This window comes from Rousettus aegyptiacus, unplaced genomic scaffold, assembly GCF_014176215.1.
Source record: "Rousettus aegyptiacus isolate mRouAeg1 unplaced genomic scaffold, mRouAeg1.p scaffold_m13_p_4, whole genome shotgun sequence".
Taxonomy (NCBI): Eukaryota; Metazoa; Chordata; class Mammalia; order Chiroptera; family Pteropodidae; genus Rousettus; species Rousettus aegyptiacus.
The window spans coordinates 130,450,769-130,476,434 of record NW_023416307.1 but is presented as its reverse complement, the minus strand read 5'-3'; the positions used below and the strand labels follow the sequence as shown (position 1 = coordinate 130,476,434).

The 25,666-nt window shown below is 32.5% G+C and overlaps 1 protein-coding gene and 1 pseudogene across 2 annotated transcripts in view; one reads left to right on the top strand and one right to left on the bottom strand.

Annotated features, from left to right (window-relative positions):
• ACAD11 (acyl-CoA dehydrogenase family member 11) overlaps nucleotides 1-25,666 on the bottom strand; it is a 65,037-nt gene that overhangs the window by 33,973 nt on the left and 5,398 nt on the right. For both annotated transcript variants that reach the window (XM_016140301.2, XM_016140300.2), the window contains exons 3-13: nucleotides 24,847-24,972; nucleotides 24,086-24,247; nucleotides 22,267-22,431; nucleotides 14,999-15,116; nucleotides 14,508-14,629; nucleotides 12,709-12,815; nucleotides 11,598-11,715; nucleotides 6,658-6,735; nucleotides 5,835-5,973; nucleotides 1,819-1,926; nucleotides 244-342 (exon numbers count right to left, since the gene is read on the bottom strand). In XM_016140301.2, the coding sequence (XP_015995787.2) occupies nucleotides 244-342; nucleotides 1,819-1,926; nucleotides 5,835-5,973; nucleotides 6,658-6,735; nucleotides 11,598-11,715; nucleotides 12,709-12,815; nucleotides 14,508-14,629; nucleotides 14,999-15,116; nucleotides 22,267-22,431; nucleotides 24,086-24,247; nucleotides 24,847-24,972 (1,342 nt within the window). The remainder of the gene's footprint in view (nucleotides 1-243; nucleotides 343-1,818; nucleotides 1,927-5,834; nucleotides 5,974-6,657; nucleotides 6,736-11,597; nucleotides 11,716-12,708; nucleotides 12,816-14,507; nucleotides 14,630-14,998; nucleotides 15,117-22,266; nucleotides 22,432-24,085; nucleotides 24,248-24,846; nucleotides 24,973-25,666) is intronic.
• On the top strand, nucleotides 19,035-19,153 carry LOC118602693 (annotated as a pseudogene).

The following is a 25,666-nucleotide window of genomic DNA, read 5'->3' as shown; positions in this document are numbered from 1 at the left end:
AAAATATTGTGCATTAATATGAATTTTATCTCTCAAAAACTGTAAAAGACATTTTCTTCTCTTTAAATAGATATCACTTGATCAAAACATATTTTAAAATTACTTTTCTTTTTATCAACTATTTCTAAATTTAAAAATGCTTTCAAAGACAGAAGTTAAAGAACTGTGGTCATGAAACAAATAACTATGTATCATATTATTCTAGCACAGCATCTAGCACAAAGGATCAGTTTGAATACTCACCACTAATCCACCATTTCTTGCCATTAATCACATAGGTATCTCCATCTCGTTGGATGCTACATTCAATATTTGTGGGATCACTAGATGCTACATCAGGCTCTATAAATAAGCAAAGGCTGAATTTACAGGAAGGCAGATACCATCAGTTTACAAAAGAGACTTATTTAAAGAAATGTGACCTCTTTGAGGACAGAGAAAGCGTCTTTGTCTTTTTCATCTTCCCGTCCTTCCCCTATTACACTCTGATTCTCCTGTAACCTTACACATAGTAGGTGTTCAATAAATGTGCATTAGAAGAATGAATGAATGAACTATTTAGAACACTGCGGATCAGCAATCTGAATTGTGTTCTTGGCTTCTTCATTGATACATAACTTGGAATACAACTCAATCCTTTCTTCAGTCATCAAAAGTATATTAAAAATATTGTTCTTTCCATAATGAAATCTGTACTAAATATCTACAGGCCAGATTTCCCCACCATACAGTTTACTATCTTAAATAATTTCTAATTGTGCCTTGCAAATTCCATTAGGAATGCTTTCACAGATTTATTTATTTTGTATTCTATAAAGCCTGCTCAACACATAATGTCTTTAGAAAGTTTTCCATAGGACACCCTTACACAACTGCTTTAGTGCATGGCATTTCAGAATTTATAGGCTAGCTCTATCAATCATAGTAACCTGCACTTGTTAATATGCTGCTCTTTTAAACGGGGCCTTCGGATATTTTATGTATTCTTTTTCTAAACTAGAGACTCAGCCCCTTTAGAAAAGGAGCTGTGTACTTATTTTGTAACCTCAAATTAGTGCTTTGTAGATAATGCATCATACTGTAGGTGGTTCAATAAATGCCTCTAACTGATTTAAATGGAGATCAGTTTTGCTGTTATAAATGTATACAGTGTTACAGAAGATAATAAAATCTGGCCAAAATTATGGCCAAGTGAAATTTAGTTTAATTCTTAACTCAATTATGAAATGATGACTTTGTCCTTCCAAGAGTTCTTAATTACTGTTTCCTATGTACAAAAGGTACCAAACCTATTTTTATTAACATGCTTCTAGTTTTATTTCCCCATATGATTACTCTTTGAGGTTTATGACCAGTATTAGTTTTTAGTATATGTGCTGCCGAAGCAAGCACTATGACCAGTATTAGTGAAAATTCTATTTTTCTGGGTTTATGTAGAGTTAAGTATAAGTATCAATATAAAATTATCAAAAAGATGAATATTTCATACATAACAGCAAAAAAGATCATAAACATCCATAGATGGCAATTTTAGAAATGCAACTCAAAAGATTATGAAACTAGGTTTACCCTGTTGCTAATGCCTAAAGTATGCTACCAAGAAATATCATCTGGTGTCCTCCCAAAAGGGAGGGCAATTTTATTCTGCACATTTAAAAATGCCAAAATTTAAAGCTGAGCTTAAAACAAACATATTCACATTTCTGGCCATGGATAATTTTGCCAGAAACACAGAACCACATCCCACATTTCTTCAGCTCATCCATAACAAGTCTAGGATGTCTGACTGCACAAGGGAAAACAGTGATTTGCTTTTACCTGTCATACAGAAGCAGGAGGCAATGCTCCCTTGAAGAAGAGGCTCAAGCCACTGCTGCTTCTGCTTTTCACTTCCATATAGGTGGAGCAACTCCATGTTCCCAGAGTCTATACATAATAAAAAACATTTGTTTTGAATTTAAAAATTTACCAATATGAAGTCTAAACTTCATGTAGTAAATATAGACATGCATCTTTTTAAAGCAAATGTTTGCTAATAAAAATATTTTGACATAAATAGTAAATATAATTTATAATGCAGGTGTGCCACAAACAGTTATAAGTACATGACATTCAGTGCATATTTATTCGACTTGTTCTGAATCACAGATGCTTGTCCACTTCATCCCAAAAAAGCATGGCTCTAATGAGACCTAACTCAATTAAGACTGAGAAAAACAATTTACTGGCTTAAACTTTGCTTGCTGACTTGCAAATATGTTCTGCTAAGAGTGATTGCAATGCTCCTGGAAAACAATTAACATTATTCTACTGAGACTCTGGTTCCTCAAACATACCCTTGTGCTTTCTAACTTCAACATGTTTGCTTGAGCCAGGCTTTCTCTCAAGTGAAATTCTATCGATTATTCCTAAGTAAATTCTTGCTTCTGAGCTACCGCCACTGTGAAGAATCTCCAATGAACCAGTCAAAAATATCTCCATCCTCTGAACTCACATAGTAATTACTATCTCTGCCTCTAACATTGCTCTTACTTTTGTATACCCCATACCATCTAGAAAATCACTAGGTCATATCTCAAGAATGTTAAACACAGAATCCCTACCCTGGGTAGAAAAATGACAGTAGATAACTTCAAAGACCCTCTCCAAACCTCAGAGGGTATTGTTCAGTACATGATAACACTGTAGTATCACTCTCAGGTAAAAAAAAAGAATACTTTGTGTCTGCTGTAGAGCAAATTGCCTTTCTCTGATTTTCAGTCCTATCAAATTTCTAAAAATACCACCTAAAACCTTTCTCTTGAATATTGATTACTTACATATACAATTTTGAGGAAAAATGTTTTAGTATCACCTCTTAAAATGACTTTAAGGATAGTCACTGAAATGCCTATGAAAATTGAGTTAAGTCTAAGTCTCTCGAAATATGTTTGTACTCTGTTCAGACACTAACAGAGCCAAAGTTGTACCAAATTTCTAATAGATTAACACGAGCTTAAAATTCTTTTTGATTGAAGGGAGAAAATGAGTCCTGAGTTGAAATTAATAAAGCTCATTGTTTTATTTGCTTGTTTTAAATTCAGTGTTTCTTGTTATAGTTCACATGAGGTAAATATTGAATAAAATTTTCCAAAAATTACCAGTTTATTCTGAGAAGCTGGCAAAACAAAGCTATCATTTATGGGTTGGGAAAAAGCCTAGATAAATTATTTCTACAATTTTTCCTCCTGAATCATTCCAAATTTTTCAGTAATAGCTTTAGAATTAAAATTGCTATTTTCGACATTCCAATATAATTGAATGGCAAAAAACATAAAAGACATATTGGAAGATAATGTATGTTACCCATAAGCTTTTATAACTATTATAATTTGGGCAGCTTGAGTAAAAATTCATATTTGATATTTAAAAAAACCTTCCAAAGTATTTAATTGACATCATTTATATACTGTTCTTTATCTGCTTTATAAATGTTCCAAAATAATGCCAGTAAGGCCTTCATGAAGATATCTCCACTACAAAGAGAAAATGCCTAGTTTTCTATTTATAGTTTTACACATTTTGTTTGCTGAGGAGAGTTGTTAATCATACTTTGATTGAAGAAAATGTATTTCTCTGGCCAATTAAAAAATTTCAGCAGTTTGATGATATCATTTAGACAGTACAACTAATAGACACGTAAAATTTTAATATGAAAAAAAGTCCATGACCACCTAGTGAAAAGTGAGTTTACAGGTCAAATAGAAAAATAGCAGCAGAGCTAGCTATCTGCAAAGGTCTTCTACAGCATTATTTTTCATATTATGAATCATTAGGGTGTCATGAAATTAATGGGATATGGCTAGCAATCTCTAACATATAAGATAAATCAAAAGAGAATATGTTAGATCAGACTCATGGAAAATATCTGAATGCACTGCATGTAGTAAGGGAAACTATTGTTTTAGGAAGACTTTCTTCAGGAATATATAAGTATCTCTCTCTCCCTGACCCCAAACCTCCACCCATCCATCAATGAACACACACAACTACATATGCTACATACTGAATCACAATATAAAATATATTTCTTACTATAAGTAGCAATGAAAAAGTTTTAAACAAAAGACTACCAGTTCTCTTTCCATAAAATTATGCTACCTACATAGCATGATATAATAGCTTCACACAAGTGAGATGAAATCTTTAGAAACTCCATGAATAGATTTCCTTACGTTTGCAATAGCCTCATTATTAGATTAAAATGTTGTAGTGTGGTAATTTGATAAACTAGTGTTTTGAAGAGGGAAAATGGCATCAGGGACAAGTGTGACCATCAAAAGAAGTCTATGAAGTATCTCAATAATTCCAAAGAAATGAGAGTAAAAGTCCAGTGAGGAAATACTTCCCTAAGCATCCAGATTGTGTTTTCTCTCAGATATCCAATATACCTCTTTCTGATAGTTCTACCCTTCATTAACTCTTTTTGCGACAGTTTTAGCATCAGGGCCATATGGTAAACACAAAAGGCAACGCCGAGGCCTATCTTGTTCAGGCACACTATAGAATATCATATCATCATCCTTCTACTACAAATCGAATGCAAGCTCTTGATTGGCAGCATTAGAATAACCAGAGTAACTTGGCAAAAAAAAAAAAAAATGCAAAAGATATTCCCAGGGTCTACCCTCAACCTACGGAATCAGAATCTCCAGGATGGAGTCTATGAATCTCGATTTTTAAATTTTTTTTAAAGTTACTTAGGTGGTTCTTCTGCAAATCTAGGTTTAAAAACACCTTCTATAGACTACATCTCAGATTTGTCCCTTCTACATTACTTTTTAAAAGAAAAGTTGGCCTCCATCCCTCATTCTTCCAATCTTGGACTCCCCCATGTATATCCCATATCCAATCAGGAAATCCTCTTGGCTTTGACTTCAAAATATATTTAGAATCTTGCCACTTCTTACCCCTTCTGCTGCTAATATCCTAGAACAAATCACCATCATCTCTCCCCAGAATTATTATAACAGTTTCCCGATTCCCTCTTTCCCTTCTTTTGTTAATTCTCAATATAGTGGCCAAAGCAATCCTTTAAAAAGTGAAGTTACATCTCATCACTCTTCTGCTTAAATTCCCAATGGCTTCCCATTTCACTGTTATAAGCCCTTATCCTCCCTATAAAGCCCAAATATAAGGTGCTTTCCTCTCTGATATCTTCTACTATTCTGCCAGCCACACTGGCCTCCTTAGCTCTTCCTGGAATACATCAATCACACTATTGCCTGCTGAGACCAGTGCATTTTCTGTTCTTTCTGCTATGAAAACTCTTCCCTAGACATCAGCAGCACTAACTCTCCCATCTTTTAAAAGTGTTTATCAAATGTCATTTTCTAAATGAGGCCAAGCCCAACCATTTTATTTTAAATTGTAATCCATATTCCTTGTCCCTCAGTATTCCAGAACTCCCCTATGGTGCTGGGGTTTCCCCTCACCGAAGCACTTTCCTCTTCAGACTTACAACATTATTTACTTATTTCCTATATTTATTACTTATTTTTGTCTCCCTCCATTAGAATATCAGCTCCATGAGGGCAGTATACTGCCAGTCCTTTTGGTGGCAGCTTTTTTTCACTAGTACTCTTAATGTAATGATGTTTAACAAAAGAGTAATCCACTGCAAACATTAGATCCATTTTTTAAATATTTAAATCAATGTAACTGAAAAGTAAAATTACTGACATATTTATAAATTAATGACTTTATGTTGAAAAAACTTCCTTATCATAAAATAGAGAAATTTTAAACACTGCTCAAAATATCCAAGAACATTTGTTTTTAAATAATGTAGTAACCTGGTGCTTGGCAGTTAAAGACAGATGCAGCAATAAAGCATTTTCCTGTTTCTTCAGCAATCAAGGCATAGTCCACCTGGCTGATACCGCTTACAGCTGGCAAAAACAAGTTCCAGAGGCCCTCTGCTTTGGCCATTTCCTGTCAAGATGATGAATATGCCAGAGTGATCATAATTTACCATGAACTAAAATAGTTTATTTTTAAAAAGATACTGGTATTTTTGCCTTTTGAAATTTAAAAACACTTATGCAGTTATTTTATTGTATCCTAGCGTGCAAAGACAAGTAGTAACTAATTATCAAAAATCAGTGGTTTCTTAACTGTTAAAGAAATGATTTTTCCTGAAAGCTTCCTTAGATTTGGCTGAAAAACTAAATTTGCTTGAGTACTTGTTGTTGAATCACAGCTATTACAAAATCTTCCACATTTGAGCACAGTTATGCCAAATATACAATTTAGTGTATTTCAATTCCTAACACGTGTTGCTGTTAGGATTTGAAAACATGAAAATTTGGATTAAGCCCATCTGAGACAAATGACCTGCCTTGACTTCAGTCTCAATTAAGTGACAGGTGGTACTATGTAGTGTCGATTATATATTTTTTTCTTGGCACAGCTGTACGATGCTGTCTTCATTACATACCATATACAAAACACAAAATAACCTAATTTGTTTATTACAGATTCTATTTTTAATTTTCTTTTAAAAAATTATTGATATAATTATCCTCTATATACATAACAACAAAAGCAACAACAAACTAAGGTGTCTAAAAATCATCTGCACATAAATCTTCCAATATTAAATGTTTTATTTTTTACCTTGAGCTTATCAATCACTAAAGGTTTTTTCCACTTGTCCACTGAATTTTCATTTTGAACACAGAATTCAATTAACTCCTTGAAAAGAAAAAAGTTCATTAGGTAGAATTAATACTAAGTAAATAATGCCATAAACTTAATATCCAGAGTAAACATGTTTAGGTGAAGAAACTTTTTAGTTGCTATTAAATCAATATTTCTAAAACCAGACAAAGAAGTATAAAAATTCTAGAAGTTTGCTGTTAACAAAATTATGCTGCCTCAATATTAGATAAAAAACTTCTAAAATCTTATACCGAGCTTTTAGTGTTCCATTTTCAGCAACATGGCACACTAGATGGTCATAGAAACCCCTTCCCAGGGTAGTACAATTAAAAATGTCAGGTAAAATATTAAAAATAATTAAAAAAATACATTTAGTAATGCATTTACTAAATGGAAGGAACATAAGGAAATTCCTTAGATGCCAGGAATAAAAAAGCCTGTTCTCATGGGTTTTTTCAGATCTTGTATTTTTCATTTCTAGAAGGTGTATTTGATTCTTTACTAGCACTCTAGGCAATTGTGACACACTCCAAATTTGGAAACCACTGCTCTATTATGGTTAAAAAATAAGATTAGATACAGATGAAGAAATTATTCCTTTCTTGAATGAAGCACAGAAATTCAACAGAAGGAAAATATGAGTAGTTAAGGGACATAATGAGCACAGAGTTCTCACGTAAGCCCTAGAAGAAGAGGGTAAAGAGAAGGAATGTTGGGGGAAAAATTATATCTAAGAAGTGTTCAGAACTGATAAAAGATGCCAATTCTCAAATTCAGAAAGCTGAATGAAGCCAGAGCACAGTCAAACTGTAGAACATCAAAGAAAAAGAGAGGTTCTTAAAGGAGAAAGGGTGGGGGGAGGGAGATTAGTGATAAACAAGACTGAGAGCTGACTTCTTAGAGCAATGATTGGAGCCAGAAATCAGTGGAATACTATCTTCAATTGGTAAGAGAAAATAACTGTCAACCTAGAATTCTATATCCAATAAAACAATCTTTTAAGAATTAGGGGAAAATAAAGGTATTAAAAAAAAGAAACAGAGATAGAAATATCCAGCTAGCTAGATAAGGATATGAATCATTACTTCTCTCTCCCAGGCCAAAAAAAAAAAAAAAAAAGAAAAAAAAAAGAAAGAAGAAAAAAAGAGAGAAAAAGTGAAATAAGAAAAAGTCTACAAGAAAATTCTCATGAAAGGAACTTGATCCTAGAAGAAACATGAGAAAGAATAAATAGTAAATAAAGTGATAAACACATGGATAATAGCCACATAAAACAATAACAGTAATCTCTAACTTGTAAAACCGAAAGAATAAAAATGAACTAAAATATAATGGCATTCTCCAGTATTTTGCTATCATAGTATCTCTGTACCTGTTATTTTTTTCTACACATAGGCTAGTAGAATTACTGGATCAGAGGGTATGAAAATTGCCAAAATTTCATATTACAAAATTATTTTCTAAAAATGTTCCATCAATTTACAGTACATAAGTAATAAATATACTAAAATGTTCCTTTTATTGAAGCATAGCTAGTCTAGAGTACTGCTGTATTTAGTGAAAACTTCAAGAAGACAAAGGACGGCTCTTTCAAAGGCACCAGGATGAATACCACTTGTTATTTCTGTCAGGAAGTGAGTTAAATAGGAAGATTTCCTGTTTACGGTTGTTAATTATTTCCATTCGTCACATTGCCATGAAAACAGTCAATCCTATTGTTTTAATAAAAAATATATTATGCAATACATTTACAAATTCCTCATCTCTGACTACCTCTCTATGACACTACAGTTGTGAGAAATTATGCTAGTGGTTATATATTTAAAAACATAACATTTAATACTTCTTATTCTAAACTCCGTCTATTTAGAGATTTTCAAAGTCTATTTGTGGCATGGTAGGAATCAGAATTAAAATAAAATACTTCATTACAAAGAAGTTTTCTTTAGTTCTTAAAGTGTTAAAAGGAGTTTATTGGTAATAAAAAAAAAAGTAAGCAGAAAATATGCTTGATGCCTGAACAATTCTCCCAAATAGTACCTTTAAAAACTAACTTTCTTATTCATTGATTGAGATACTGCTTTGGAGTATGTTGTTTCAGAATCTTAACTCTGAACCTACAAATAATTTTGCTACATAATGTTTTTCACTTTAAGCTTAAGTTCGTTAGAAAGAAGAGACAGTTCTTTCCTAATACATTATTAGACTCAGTAGGAAAATATAACTATTGTTATGTTAAAAGTGTGTTCACGATAATATGGCATGTTGATAGTTTCTACTTTTTATGCTATTTTCAGGACTTCTTATCCATTTAAAATAAGAATTGCCTTTTAAGATTTTCATAGATAATGGGTTCTTATGTTCTAAGTTTATAACATCCAAGGAGTTTGAAAAGGTCATTGGAATAGTTTAAATGAAGCCTATTTTTTCCTGTTATAATTGAAAAAATGTGTAAAAGTATTAAAAAAATCGAGTCTTACTAAATTTATGTACTATTAAAACGATGGTGTATTATGTAATATAGTCTTGTTTTTCAGACATAACTTAATTTTTGTAAAATTAGTTATAATATTTGATAGAATTTTATAGGCTATCCCCTTTCCATTCTGAAAAAGGTAATTAATTTTCTCCAACTATCATTTCATATGTGTACATTCACAGATAGGGATTAGTATTGTTCAGAATCATTCTACGGAATAAAACGTTTTTACAGATGTTGGTAAGTTCTTAAAGAAAGAAAAAGCTACATTATTAGATGTGCATATAATCCAGATTTGAAAGATCTACAAAGACAAAATGGTTGAGGCTTTCCTTGCCACACAAAATATTGACTTATCTTCCTTTTAAGGGTATAGACTGCTTTTTTACTTGTCATATTTTCCTTTATTGCGAATTCTTTGTAAATATTTTAATAGCTGCAGAATATTAAGTTCAGCAGATGTATCACAACCCAACTTGTGTTACTTTTCTTCTATGATGCATGTTTCCCTCGATTGCCTGTTCATATTTTTGAATGAAAGAGCAAGGCTACTTGGTTTCTTCTGCTCATTATAGCCTAGCATGTCAACAAATAGGCTTCATTTTTACGGTTGATCAGGTACGAAACAGACAAGTTGATAGGCAAGCTGAGGTCTACACCAAACCTCCACCAGAAAAAAAAAAAAAAGCCAAGAACTGAAGACTCTACTCTAGAGCGCTAACCCTCATGCTGAAGCCCAGGCTTCTCTGAAACAGATCATTTGCTTTTTTAGAGTACTCTTGTAGCCATGTGTCTACAGTAAACACCACTACTACCTAGGAGGTGTTAGAGACCAACCCCAAGCAGCCCACCTATAGATTAGTTCTTCAGTCAAACATCTTTCTCTTGCTCTCAGCACTAGCCAATCAAATTGTTTAAAAAAAAAAAAAAAAAAAAAAGGTTACCACCTGTGCTACAGCCTTCTCTTCAAAATTTTTTTTAGATGTGGCTTCCTTTGTTAACGTTTATTCTTTGGTATGATATAGTCCACCTTCCAAATCCAATTTCCATTCTCTTTTCAAAACTTTTAGTTCTCTGATGTATATATCTCTTGTTTTTGTGCTATTACCAATTTATTCTGTTTTTAAAATTTTTCTTTATCGTTAATCCAATGGAATTTTATTTGAGAAAGGAGAGGCAAATGCTGCCATCTTGAATCAAAAGTGTTGCATTTTATTTTTAATACCCCAAAATTCAAAATTTTAAAAATCAAAATTGTATATATACTAACTGAAAACACAGATTTTAGAATTTTCTCATATTTAAGAAGTATTTTCTTTAAAAATCTATACCCCAATCTGTGAGCAAAGTTAATGTCAAGCAAGATCTTTGCTAAACTGTGATCATTATTCATAATTTAAGCAATAACACTAACCACTCCATAAACACATATCAACTCTGAATATTTTTGTTGAAAGAATTTGGTCTTTTTTCAATTTCCTATTTGACTTTTCCAGTCTAGCTCTAGCCTTCTCAGAATCTAGAATATTAAAATGGGAATTTATTGTGTATCTAGTCATACCTATAAACATTATAGATGAAAAAATCGAGATTCTGAGAGGTATAGTTATTTGCCCAAGACCACATAACTTGTGGCAGGAGTGGGATAGAACTGAACCCTTATAATTTCTATGACAGCATTCTACCCATACACATATTTCACCATTACATATTTTCATAAAAGCTTTTATCTTTTCTTCACAGCATTTATCATCTCTTGTTTAACGTCTGTGTTACGCTATGTTACGCTAAAGTATAAGCTCTGTGGGAGTATAAGCCCTGTCTTGTACTTTCTTTTACTTTCAATGGTTCTCCAGGTGCCTAACCTATTATTAGTTCACTGATAATTATTTGTTAACTGAATGAATGAATGTACCATGTTACTTCCCTACTCTCAGTGAACTAACTGAAACCTAATACCTTAAAATAGCAGCTTGTGGGGAGAGCAGTGGTAATATCTGTGAACAGCTTGAAATAATATGCAAAATTTTCTGGGTATGCCTATCTTGTTTTGTGTATAGCTCTCTTAATTACCAAAGGGGTCCATTAAAAAAAAAAAAAAAAAAAAAAAGCCGAAAGTCACTGCTTCAGGAAAAAGCCTCCAAAGTAGTGTTTTACTCTAATATACTTAGGATCTCAACTTTACAAAAAAAAGTTTATTCCCGTTGACTTAATTTTGATTCCATAGACTTTTCCATGGCATTCCCTTGGCATACTTTAGAAGCTTAGAATTTTTCAAGATCAGGTTCTGTAGAAGCTCAGTGATAAGTTAAGGAGGGGCATCAAGTTAAGGATTGACTGCAAAGTGCCATAGTACTTCTAGAAGCGAGATAACAGAAGTAATTCATTAAATACATCCTGTTTATACAATACTTACCTTTTCAGCTGGAAGAATGTGCTGTTTCATAAAGTACTTTACCCTAGTTAGAACTTCTTGGCCTCGCCTAGTCTGTACAAACAACCCTGGGGTAGTATCAATCTGTGGTAGTGTAGTTCTAAAAGTTTTTGTAAGAAAAAATGTTATGAAGATAATCATTATTACATATTTCTGAATATAATGTGAAGTCTTCCCTAGCTCCTCAGAAAGAGTTGCCATATTTTGGAATTTTTAAAGTCTTTCATATTATGAGATAAATGCAGAATCACTTTATTTTGAACATCAAACGTCAATGCTTATAGCACTATTTGGGGAAAACATAAGCCCGGCATGACCCCAATCAATGATAGTTTTAATCTTTATAGAATCACTTGTTAAATTTGTGTACCAAAGAAATGGAATATAAGTTTAATAGTTACTTTTGTATATGCCTCACAAATACAACTGTTGGATGTTACTATAAACAAGACCTGTAAAGGGTCACATACATCATCAGTTATACTGTGGTGATCACAACATCCATCTATAAAGTGAACTGTAAAACAACTGCCCTAATGTTATGCCACAGGTACTCGTGGCTTGGGCAGAATTTCCAGGGACAGCATCATCCACACATTCAGTAAGTGCTATATATCACATCATTTAAATGGAAGTGTGACTGGGAAAGTGTAGTAGATGTGCTCCACTGATGGAGATATGGATTTCAGAAATGCATATGAAATGTCTCAATAAAATTTCATGACATGTGATGGTGGAATAAAGTAGTATTTTTAAATTTAATAAATCACCTTATATAATTTGTAATTGTAAATGGGTTTATTTAAGTAACAAATATTAGAAAGAAACATTTAAGAGTTTTATCTATATCCTTAAAAGTTTATACACTTAAGTTGTCAAAAATACTTTTAATCATAAATTTGGGTAATTTTCTTTATATTTGAAGTCAGTTTCTTTTCAGGCAGATAAGAGATTTACCAAACAAAATATTGCAATTGGCAGCAACAATCTGGGTGTAAGAAATGAAAACAACCCTATTCCCCTAAAGTTTATAAACTTCCCAAACTTAATAAAGGCTCTACTTTGAGTTAGTCAAAGACTCTATTTTGCTTACCTTTTCGAGAGCTGCAATCCAGTTTCTGCCAGAGGTTGCACATCATTGGCAACCAGAATGCTATTCTCAGATGCATTATTTCCTAGAAGATGTCTATTATATACTCCCTATAATTAACATAAAGCAATTAAAATTCACTGAAAACCATTCTTCAGCTAGCCAGTCTTTCCAATTTCCCAGTTATATGAGTGACTAAACTTACAGAGTACCAAGATATAAATCAGATTAGCAATTCTATTAATTTACATGAAGAATTCATTCAAAGAATCATACTTGTATCATCTATTAACACATTTTCATCCTAACATAACTGTAACTGAGATTCAAGCCAAACTTGCACATGAGCTCAGCAGTTACTAAAGATGCCAAATGGCAAGTTATAACATCTTTAAAGATCATTGTTCTCCATTCACAGTGGGGGAAAATCTCAAGAAACCAAAACAAAATCAAACACTATAAAACCAAAGAGAAGGCAATCAAATGACCTCTAAGAATATTTTATCTCCCTTTTGGACCCCAACTTTAGGTGAAACTGTCTCCTTTGAACAATGTTAGCTGAATGCTAAGCAGTTTTTCTTTCTTAATTATCCATATTCTATACTTCCAACATAATATACTCTCTTTTCCCCTGCCTCCCCACCAAAACACAATCAAGTGAATTTCATTAATTTATTTCTTTATATAATTCTTTGTGTAATAAAATACTAACAGTCTTCCCATCATTTCTAATTTCATCTTTCTAATTAGAATGGAATGTTATGATCACCTCTAAGGCTACTACTATAGTTTATTACATATATATTAATTTCAATCATAACCCATGTCAAACTTTGATTTGAAATGAAAATCTAATGAACTTTAAATTTGAAGCCTACCTGGTAACTGATTTGTGAAAACTAATGGATATAGAAACATACCATAAATCCTATTTTGAGAAACCCATCTAATCAACTTGATTAATATAATTAATATAACTGTAAAACACAGGATGATATGCAGCACAACTATTTCCTAGAAGACATTTCAGTTGTTTGTGGATAGTATGAACCCTGAGGACAAAGAAAATAACCATACTTTTCCTTAATTCTTCTTTTCCCATTTCTTTGGTTTCTAAAATTTCTTATTTACCTGTTCTTCCTCTAAGCCCTAGCCCCTTGCCACTTATAAAGTGTATCAATTTCTTAAATAAGCCCCCAAGCTTCAAAGTACATGGAAACTGAATTAAAAGAATACATTTGTTTAAGCAGTATTTTTTAAAAAACAACTGAATTTATGCTAAATTTCCTCTCAAAATAATCACATAAATATGTTGTTAAAAAATAGAAAAATTTACTCATCTATTCACTCAAACATATATATTAAGAGGCTACTATATGCTAGGTACTTGTGCTAGGCTTTGAGAAGTTCAAAAACAATTCTTTCCTCATCATCAGACCTAGTTAATAAATGGTTTTATAGTCTGAAACAGACATTATTAAAAGATTTTAGCACTTTCTTACATTGGATGTTTAGGATATAGCCAGTTCTCACATGCTTCTCTTTTTGTCATGTCTTTCTCTCTTCCTTTCTCCATCTTTTAAGTTTATTATACCAAACAAAGATAACACATTTTACTACTCATCTTTTTTCCTTGCTAAATTCCTATTCTGGATTTATATTTTACCCATGTCTGGTATTTGTCATTAAGAGAAGGTAAATGACTTAAGGATAAAGGATATAAAAGCCCTGAAGATAAGAAAATACTGTCAACAGTACATTTATAAATAATGGTGAAATACATGTTAAAAACAATTAATTACCTGTAATATTCCAGCCATTTTAAAACATGAAAGGGCAAGAAAGAAATTCCAGTTAGGAAGACTAAGATTAATTCCTCTGCAGCGGCAGTATATTGAAATTAGTTCTTCCATTGACGGTATCCCTATAAAAACAGCACATACTATAAACTTAAATTAAAATCTCATGGTGAATATTTTAAAGTGTTATAATACTGCATGTGTACAGAAAACTAAATATAATAACCATTAGTTTACTTAACAAAATATGTTCTAAATGTTGATTTCCAAAAAGAACACTATGTACAAAGAGTTACATTTTGTCATAAATAACTAAAAGTGGAATGCTACATTCAGAAAAGTCAACAAAGTATAAAATATTTAGAAACATTTCAAGAAACAAAAGCTATCTAAAACTGCATAATTTAATTCTATTTTTAAATTATGAGGAACAATAAAGATAATTTTATATTACAGCAATTCAAACAACATTATTTTTTCTTGCAAATAAGAACCTTGATTTGTCAATGAAACTGTCCTTCGCTGAAAGTGGAACAGGCAGAGATAAGCTAAGTCTGACAAAGGATGACCAAAGGTTGAAAGCTCCCAATCCAGTACAGCAATAACTCGAGACTGCAATTAAAATGAAAAAGGTTTGAACATATTAAATTGAAAATTAAAATAATCAAATAAATGAAATAGAATACATTCAAAATCACATTTTCCATCAAAAGCAAAGTGGAGGCCATAGTTTGCAGTTTTTACACACAATGGCACATCTCATTTATTAAACTAATTAGTCTTGATTGTGTAGAGCCAAGTCCTCTGATTCCATTACTGGCCATCTTATTTTATAGTCTTGATATCTCTACTAATAAGCAGAGGCAAATGCAGTTGAAATCTCCCAACTGGGAATAACTGTGGTAAAGAAATAATTCTAATAATTACTTTTTATAATTTAAGAATCTGTGTTATGCCATATATAATTAAGAGTTTGCTCTGGTAACGAAACTTACTACACAACACATATTATACTCTTATGGCAACAGTAATTTTTTAAGTAAGTTATTTCACACTGTAGATACAAAAATATAATTGTTATAAAAGATGGTGTTTGTTTTAGGAATATAAAATCACCATTATATAGCAACATAACAGTCATGTCATTTGGAATGAATAAAATAGAAAGGTTTCCTCGTTTTACTTTGTAACAATAGGTAACAAAGAAATATATACCTTTATGTTAAGAACACAGGACATTCAACTATAAATACAAGTGGAAAATACAATTCGCAGACTATGTAGTGTTTTCATTTAAATAATAAAGCTATATATGAATACTCGAAGATGAAATGATATACACCAAACAGAGCAATGGCTGCGGTTACTTCAAAGGATTAAGGCAGAAAGGATAGGTTATAGGAAGGGGAACCTCTATTGGAGGATTTTGTATAGCAGCAGTCCCCAACCTTTTTGGCATCAGGGACCAGGGCTCCTTTGAGAATCTAATGCTCAATGAATTGAGGTGGAGCTGAGACAGTGATGCTAGTGCTGGAGAGTGGCTCCCTTGCCCATCATTCACCTCCTGCTGTGTGGCCCAGTTCCTAACAGGCCATGGACCAATATCGTTCTGTGACTCCAGGGTTGGTGACCCCTGAGAGAAGTGACATACATGATGGGATTTGCATTTTGAGGATCACTCTGGCTGCTATGTTTTGAATAAACCGTAGGAGAGCCAGTGAAGAGGCTGCAGCAATAATCTAGACAAGATTATCCAAGCCAGATAAAACAGCAGAATTTATTTGGGCAATACGAATTACTAGGTTTCATGCCTTACTCTTCTGGCACTCTTGTACACATTATTGTAGCTTTGTGGAAAAATGTGGCCTTTGGAATCAGATAGATCTATATTCAAATCCTAGCTTCACCATTTACTAGCTGTGTAACTCTGGACAAGCTAGTTAACCTCTCTGACCCTTTCTCAGCCATAACATGCATCTCTTGCACAGAGTTAAGTGTGACAATTAACTGAGGGTAGGGAGTGTGTTTACCAGTCCCTAGCAAAGTACATGACACATAGTAGGTAGCCAACATGTATTTATTCAATGAATAATTACAGAGCCTGGCATATAGCAAGCAATCAAAATTTTTCTATTACGACTATGGTAAAAATTAATCACTTCTCCATTTGACTTTATAAGGCCTTTTATTGTTGTGGTTATATTGTATTATATGTTACCATACTAGCTAGATTGGACAAGCTAAAAAAAAGATTAAGTGCATTTTTCTCAATACTATTCTGTTTATTTCTGTGCTCCTAACATCCAAAGAAAAGATGAGACATTTATGCTATAAATGTTTACCTTTTTTTCAGTGAAAATTAACTCCTATGGAGTTAAGTTTAAAGATATCTGAAACATTTTTTAGATAATTATACAAAGCTGTGAAACAACAGTCAATGAGAAAACTCGATGGTTCATTAAATTGTATTGATTAGTATAAATTAATTAGCAATGGTTTATTAGAATCTTGTCTATGTACGTTTGTGTACAGAGCAATAAAAAGCTCAGTGTAACTCCTAGTGGTTGAGATGAACATTTACTAGTTTATCTTGCTGCTAAAGAACTTATTAATGATTTCTGACAGTTCTTCTGAAACCTCAGCACAACTGAAGGCTTTTTTTTTTTTGCTACATTGAGTTTTATTTCTCTATGTATGCTTTTTGCACTACTAAATTTTATTAATATATATCTTACTCCTAGTTTCATCTGCCTTCTTCATCTACTATTTGTTCTGTCAGATTTCATATGTTTCTCTTGTTTTGAAAAGGTAAAACAAGGTTATCGCATAAAATTGAATATCATGGGTCATATATAGTTGTTAGTGTAGACAGTAAAATTTGCTCCGATTTGCCTATGGAAAAAATAAAGTGTGAAGCATGATCAGTCACAATGTTTATAGTGTATATACATTTTCTAAAAATCATATGTTCAAGAGTGACAATTTTTCTTGACAATGAGGCTTAAGAAAAATGTTACCTATCAATTTGCATGAAAGAGATACTAGGTAGATGTCCTCAACAACATCAAGAGAACTCCAAGGGGCACATAATCCCCAGGGAGCAGCTTGTGCTGGAAAATAACTAAAAGGACAAAAATGAGTCAGGTAGAAGGCAAGACCATATGCTGAGAGTCAGAGTCTAGATGAGAAAAGCAACTTGAGGGTTTGAGAAGAACAGAAAATGTGTGAAAAAGCCATTTTTTAAAGAAGTCCCGGGTATTACGAAGAGATAAATTTATAGCTTTGATGAAATTATGTAGCACATACATGTCCCAGACACAGCTAACCTAACTTCATGACTATTCTGCAGCAAAACTATGATGACCCAAGATCAGGGTTGGCGATTGCGTAAAGTCAAGAGGTGAGAAGATTCTTGAACAATGAGTAATATAAGGTCAGGAAACTTTATAACTCATATTGCACACATCCACAGTCAAAAAAAATATTAATTCAATTAATAATTTAAAAAAGTATTTTTTTAAGTGCTCGATCATCCCTACATGGGCCAGGCAGGATAAAGAAGTCTTCTAAAGTAAGAGCAACCAAATTTGCAGCCTCTCAGGGGTGGTATAAAGAAATAAGAGAAGTAGAAGGTGAAGGAGGCATGGCCAAAGACTAGCCATCTAAATTCCTAGATCACTGAAATTAACCAGTTCTAGCAGAGATGAGAAGCAAGACAGCGTAGAAGGCATTATATACAGTATTGGAAGTCTGCAGACCTGAGTTCAAAACCTGACTTTACTACCAAAAAGCATTTAATAAGCAATATTTTAAAAACATCTGTAAAGTAGAAAGACTGAAAAAACCCCAATCCCCAGGTCTTTTCTAGCAATAAAATTAAATGTTACTACTATGCTTTTCTCCAACTACACTGACATTTTAGAGACAATGGGGGGAATTAAAAAGAAAAAGTCATTAAAATACAATTTTTGTTTTGCATATTAAACCATTCTTTTCTTCATACGTTAATACATATAAACTGCAAGGCAGATTACTTCTGAAGAATCAGTATACATATATTTGTTATCTTAAACACATCTGATGATTAATAGATATAGATGAAATATCTATGAGTTTATCTGTTTCTAATAAAATATATTTGACTTTCAAATTGAAACGGCAATATGTACATGAAACTCCAAAATCTTAAACATGTCTCTGCCAGGTGGGTAAGATTTATATTTAGAAAAATAAAAGTATTTTCCAGGAAAATTGGATTTCTTTTGAACATTTCAGTGAGCATGTTACACTGCTGAAATACACGCTCACACATGCTTCAAATACTTTATATACAAGTAACTGGAAAATAACTAGGGATTGCAACACTGAGTAATATACTTTTGTTTTGCCATACCCTTTAGTAACCCTTGACTGGCTAACCACACACATTCTTGGAAGATTTCTCAGTTAAAATTGTTTTTATTTTCTTTCTTGTTTGGTTTTCTGATGATAAAAATAAAATATGCTGTTTTTCAAAAAAAAAAAATTCAACTCTATGGCCATGCCACCTTGAACATGCCTATTCTCATCTGATCTCGGAAGCTAAGCGGGGTTGGGCCTGGTTAGTACTTGGATGAGAGACCACCTAGGAATACCAGGTGCTGTAGTCATTAAAAAAAAAAAATTAACAACAAAAAAATTCAATAAAACCTCAAAACTTAAACATTACAGGAATGTAAAATTTAAAAGTCTCCCATGATTTAGTCATCCCCTACCATCACCAAGTTTTAGTAAATATCATGAATGATTACTTTTATCTTAATATTTTTCTAAAGAATAGAGATTGATAGCCTTAGAAAAACAGAATAGAAAAATAGCAACTCTGAAATTCTGGTGTTTTCTTCCCAATTTAAAAGGCACACAATGTGAATTTCCTGGCTTTGATAACATACTATAGTTCTGTGAGATCCATTTGAGGAATCTGGATGATGGGTACACAGGACTCCTCTGTGCTATTTTTACAAATTCTTTTGAGTTTAATTATTTCAAAATAAAAGTTAAAATAAAAATTGAAGGACAGAGAGGAGTTAAATAATTTGCTTTAAGGTCACACTGCTAGAGAATAAAAATTAAGTATAAATATGAGATGGAAATAGTGATTAAGTAAAATCATTTCTTTCAACATAGATTCATGCAGAAACATGTAACCACCTGCCACATAAATGAATAAGATACAATCACTATAAAGGCGCTCATAGTCTAGGAGGTCCATATTTATTGAGTATCTACCATATAGAATTTAGAGGCAAAGGAAAGAAAAAAATTAGACATAATCCTTACCCTCAAAGGAAAAATAAAAAGCTTTCTATCATATCCCTAGGAATATATACAGGTGAGCATTTGTGTGTGTGTGTGTGTGTGTGTGTGTGTATACACACACACACACACACATATTCAACACCAATTTGTGGAGTGCAGTCATAAAAAAAGAAAGTCTAATTTCCTATTCAGTTACAAAAAATTTTTAAGTGAGGTGGAAAAGATAAACTATTAACTAAAATTAAATTCTAAAATTTTAAAGCTCTTAATGCCAGTATATAGTGGGTATCTTTTCTTCTTTGACTGCTCCTGTAGTTTGCTTTGTATGACACACTTTAGCAATTGGGTATATATTGATCTCTGGTGTTCCTGAATATCTTTTATCTCCATCTGCATTTTGAGCTTATTAAGAGCTGTATTTCCGTCCCAACACCATGATCAGAGCACATAATTGGTAATGAGTAAATGCTAGTTGACTTATACTCTGCCAACCATATATTAATTCCATAAAAAATTAGCTACAATATTTATAAGAGGCAGAAACTGATTAAAACTAATAATTATAGAATTACTGGGTATAAAGTAGAAGACATCTTACTAGCTACTACATAATCCTAAAACATTAAATAATAATGATATATGTAACAAATTAGTATGGCAGCTAAATAGTTTAAAGCTGTGCCTTTACCAGTTGGTTTTTTTCTTAAAGTCTCCCCCTAACTATTGATTATTCTACTTGTCTAAAGGAAGATGATACTTGTTGGCAAACTTTAATCCTATAAGAAATAACTTTCTAATAAGAGATTAAATATTAAAAAAATAACTTTTGGGTACTTACTGTAGTTTGCCATTACTTTCAACATATGATTCTAATCCTAAAATTTAAACATTTTAGTAGACAACACATAATTCAGGAGATCTAAGTCTTAATTTTTTTTTCTTTGCTTAAGTAATGAATAGAAACGAACTATAGTTACAGAACTCATAGAGAGCTCTGACATTCATATAGTCTCCTAAAATATTAATGAAACAAGTGATATAGTTCAAAAATAGATCAGATTCTGCTATTTTAAGTTATAAACATTTACTATTTTTCCAGGTTATAAATTAGCATTCTTTAATTCTCTTACTCTATATTTAACAAAGTTAGAACTCAGAATTCATCATTGCTAATAATACTGAATGTCAACTGTAATCAAAAAGTCAAAAAAGGGGCAGGGGGTGGAGGGGGGAAAAGGATAAGAGATTCACTTCCAGGTATAAAACAAACAAGTCATAGGGATGTAATGTATAACATTGGAAATATAGTCAATAATAATGTGATAGAACTGTACGGTGTCAGGTGGTTGCTGGACTTATCATGGTGATCACTTCTTTAGTGTCAAATAACTATGGTGTACACCTGAAACTAATATAATATTGCATTTTAGCTACATTTTAATAAAAATAAAAAATAAGGAATAAAAAATCATCAGTGCCATTAACAAAAGATTATACACATACACAATTAACATACTTAATTTTAATAATAAAATTGACTGTTTTAGGAAAAATTTGATCTTGTTGGTTAATGTGCTCATATGTCCTTATATTTGAACTTTCAATTGATATAGTAATACTTTGAATTATGACAACAATGCAATTTATAATGCTATTTTCCTCATGTCCTTTTTCTATAGAAAAAGAATATGAAAACCCAGAAATTTAGTACATTAATTTAGAGCAGCTATTCCTGCCCTAAAGGAGCTTAGCATTCTGAGAGAACTAACAGACCTAGAAAACCATCCTCTAAGAAGCAGGACTCAGAGAACTATAGATCTTTCACATTAATGTCAGAATACTAAGGGCCAAGTGTCTTGCCCAAAGGCACATAGGTGAGAGGAGAATTAAAGTAGTTTCCTCATTCCCACCACACTCCTCCAATTCTAGGTAGTCCTCACTGTCAGTGTTCACAGGAGGAGGGTTATAGTTTTGATCTGTTGTACTCTTTATAAAGATTACACTGTATACATTAAGCAAAGCAAGGTTACATTAATCTCATGCAATTCTTCAGGTCTCAAATAAGGCTTTCGGAATTCTGTTGTTTTTTTTTCCCTTAACTTATAATAATCAAATTAAAAATTCTTCATGAGATAGGAAAAAGAAATGAAAACAAACCAGAAGAAAGAACATGAACATTTATAAACTACATATTTTTAGATGAAAAATGTTTTTGAAGAAAACAGCAACATGCATGTAAATTCTCAAATCCTATTTAAACAGTAAATCTAATATCACTCAAGATTAGACTCATCCTTAAAGGTAGGCAGTTACTTATGCCAGAAAATCCACAGGACTCATTTCTAAAAGTTTTGAGTGGTGGATAGTCCTGAATATAGGAGAAGAGTGAGGACAGGTTGGACTCCTTAGTACTTGTGCTCTAATTCAGAGCTAAATAATTTACTGTAAACATGGCTTAAAGTACCTCTTTAGGGTGGAAAATTATGTTGTCTAGTCTGAAATCTCCATGGATCAAATTTTCTTCATTATCATTATCTGGTAAGTTTTTCATTAGCCAGTCAGATAGCTGGTTCATGGCAGGGATGTCCTGATGAGCTGCAGCTTCATATTGCTTTGTCCAGGTTGATACCTAAAGATACATAAATAAGGAAAATGATAGAGCTGAAAATGGAATGCAAGATCCAACAATTTTTAAATTAAAACAAAATTCAATGATATCAAATTTGGTTTTATTCCTAAATGCTCAAGACAAATGACTATGATATAGTATCAGCCTAAAACTTAAACATTTAAGTATCTCTTACAACTAGTTCCATTTTACTTACATAGATTTTTTTTAACACACATGCACAATACTGGCCTAGGAATCAAGAGATGTGTGTTCTGGTCTTTTTTGGTAACTACTTTGGAAGGAAAAAAAATGCATACAAATACACACACACATATATGCATAAATAAGTATGCATGGAAAATTTCCGGAAAGGTCACAAGAAACAGTCACTGGAAAAGGGAATACAGGGCCTAGAAAAAGAAGGGAGAATTTTACTTTTCATCTGAATACCTTATTACCTATAGAATCTTCTAAATATATTATAGATATGAGGAATACAAAGACTTTTTATTGTTCTTAGAATTGAATGCAAACAAATCAACCTATTCTCAAAGTCCTCCATTAACTGAGACATTATTACTTATCTGTTTATATTTATCTCTCTCCCCACTCCCCCAAATAACTCTGTTAATTTATTTTTAACTAAATTTATAGGTTTCAAGTGTGTAATTCAATAATATATCATGTATATATTTTGTTGTGTGTTCATCACCCAAAGTCCAATCTCTCTCCATCACCACATACTTGACCCTCTTTCTCCTTACCTACCCTAGTGCTATAAAGAGCTTCATCTTTGGAATCATATAGACCTGGGTTTAAATTATGTATAAGCCACTTAAGTGTGTATTGCTTGATAATGGCAAGCCTCAGTTTCCTCATGGGTAAAACAGAAGTAATAATGCCTATGTCTTAGAGCTGTTACAAAGATTAAAAAAGAGTAGGTCCACAATTTACCTAGCATGGGAACTGGCATATAGTGAGCGCCCGCTAAACCTTAGCTCCCTTCTCTCTCCCCTAAGCTCCTCTGAAAAGCGCAAAGGAAAACAATCCTATCCACATCTGGTCTTGTTGTTTAATATGAAATGTGCACCATCTCTTCCCTACTACTTTAGATTTTATCCTTCCTTAAGTACACAAGTGTAAGATCTCTTTCTCCCAGGAAACACTCCCCACTTAAGCAAGGGCATACTGATATCCACTCTCTGAATGGAACAGTTCTCATGATGAGCACCAAACAATTCACTACTAGATTACATATATTTTTAAACCACTTTCAAGTTTCATATAAATTAGATTCATGTACAGTACTCTCAAAAATGACCTTAAGTTTCTTTAGGAGAACTTATTTCTATTTTTATTTTGTATTTAACACAGCACCAACCACATATTAAACACACAGTCATGCTTAAAAAATGTCTGTTAACCTAACTTAAAGAAAATTGTATAGAAAATATGTTGGAAAATTCAGGTACATGTTGTCAGTTACAGAAGCTTTTGCTGAACAAAACCTAATTTAAAAATACACAATTATTTTATGCTTAAAACACAAGTTAATCTGAAAACTGATATTAAAAGTTATAGACAAATGTCAGAAAATTTTTTTTTAATTTGACTAAGAATATGTTATTTCCAAGAACTTGAGAAAAGAAAGCTCTTTATGTGGATGCATTACCTGTCTTTTGCAGTACCCAGGACCTATACCATATCGTTCCAGCTGCAATGAGTGTATATTCAAGGAATGTAACTGAGCCAGGGTTTCTACCATTGCCACATATATGGCTGAGCGTTCTGCTGGGCTAACTTCAGGAATTGTGACATCACGAAAGATTCGACCCTATGAAAGCAATTACAACAGATAATTTAAAACAAATATTTTCAGCCGATTTTTTGCTGTATCATTATCTCATACTGCCTATAAAAGAAGATCAAGGTAACAGTTTTGCAATCAAAATCAATTCTTTGCAAAACGTGCTAGAAAAATGTTCTTTTGTGAAACATGTGTAAGAGTATATACACCAAAGAGAAATACGATATATGCCAAGATGAACTTAAAAGACAAAAACTACTTTCAAGTTAATTTTTACAAAAAAAAAATTTAATACAGTTTGAATTTATTGTTCTTAATAGACTGATTTTCTATTTGGACTAATTTTCCCCCCATGCTGACAGGCAGTTTGGTTATTGCCATTACATATGGCTCTTTACTGACACCTGGAGGAAAATTTAAGAACAAGTCAATATGCCCTGAAAACTAAATTTGCTCTTAGTCTATTTCATCCCTCCCACATTGTATGTGCTTAGGTTAAAACTAAAGTTTAAGCCATTGAAAAGCAAACTAATTACCTAAAATATTGACTAATAAATTACCACTTATTAGCATCTAATTTTATAATTAAAAATAAAAGCAACAACAAAGTAAGATTGTTAATTTACCTGCACATGTTCCATCACATAAAATTCTGTTCCAATAATAGAAGCATTGCTGCAGTACAACAAAGGCTTGGGAACAGGGAATCCAACTGAAATTAAAGCCTTCTGGACTTCAAATTCTCTATCAATCTAAATAGGATGATAGATTATTAAAAATCAGAAACAGGAATTTAATAACTACTTGTGAGTGAACATTAAGAATAGAATTTTGAAATAGTATCAACAAATAACCCAGAGAATAATAATTTTCTGATTATTTCCCTTAAACATAGTCTTAGTCTTAGTGCAATTATTATAATTATAAATTAGGCCAGCACTAAAAAATAATTTTATTAGGCTAAAAAGATAGACACATTCATGAAGCTTAATCCTGGCTCCAGTAATATGAAAGCAACAGTTCCTGACCCCAATATCTCAAAGATATCATCGTAAAACATTCCTTTGTTCCCACCTGTTCCCTGATGACTGGCTAACTCTTTCTCTCATATCTCCCCAGGAGGCTCAGGTGAGCATCTATTCTAATGCTTTGGGCACAGTCAGCTACAGGATGCTGGGGAGGCCAGTGAGTACTGGTAGAAGGGAAAAGCACCTGCTCTTTGTGGAGATCAATGGAGGAAACTTGTTTCCAAGACAGGGGTATAAGAATCCTTGGTGCTTGGGGCTGCTGTGAAGCTCAAGATAACTGTAGGGAAAGAAGGAAATGAGAAGCAAGCCAGTGCTGAATCAGGAGCCCAAATAAGAGAGTGAAAAAAAAATGCATCCTCAGCCAGGTCAGGTGTATGGGCCTATCACTCGGGACCTGTGGACACAGCTAACAGAGCTG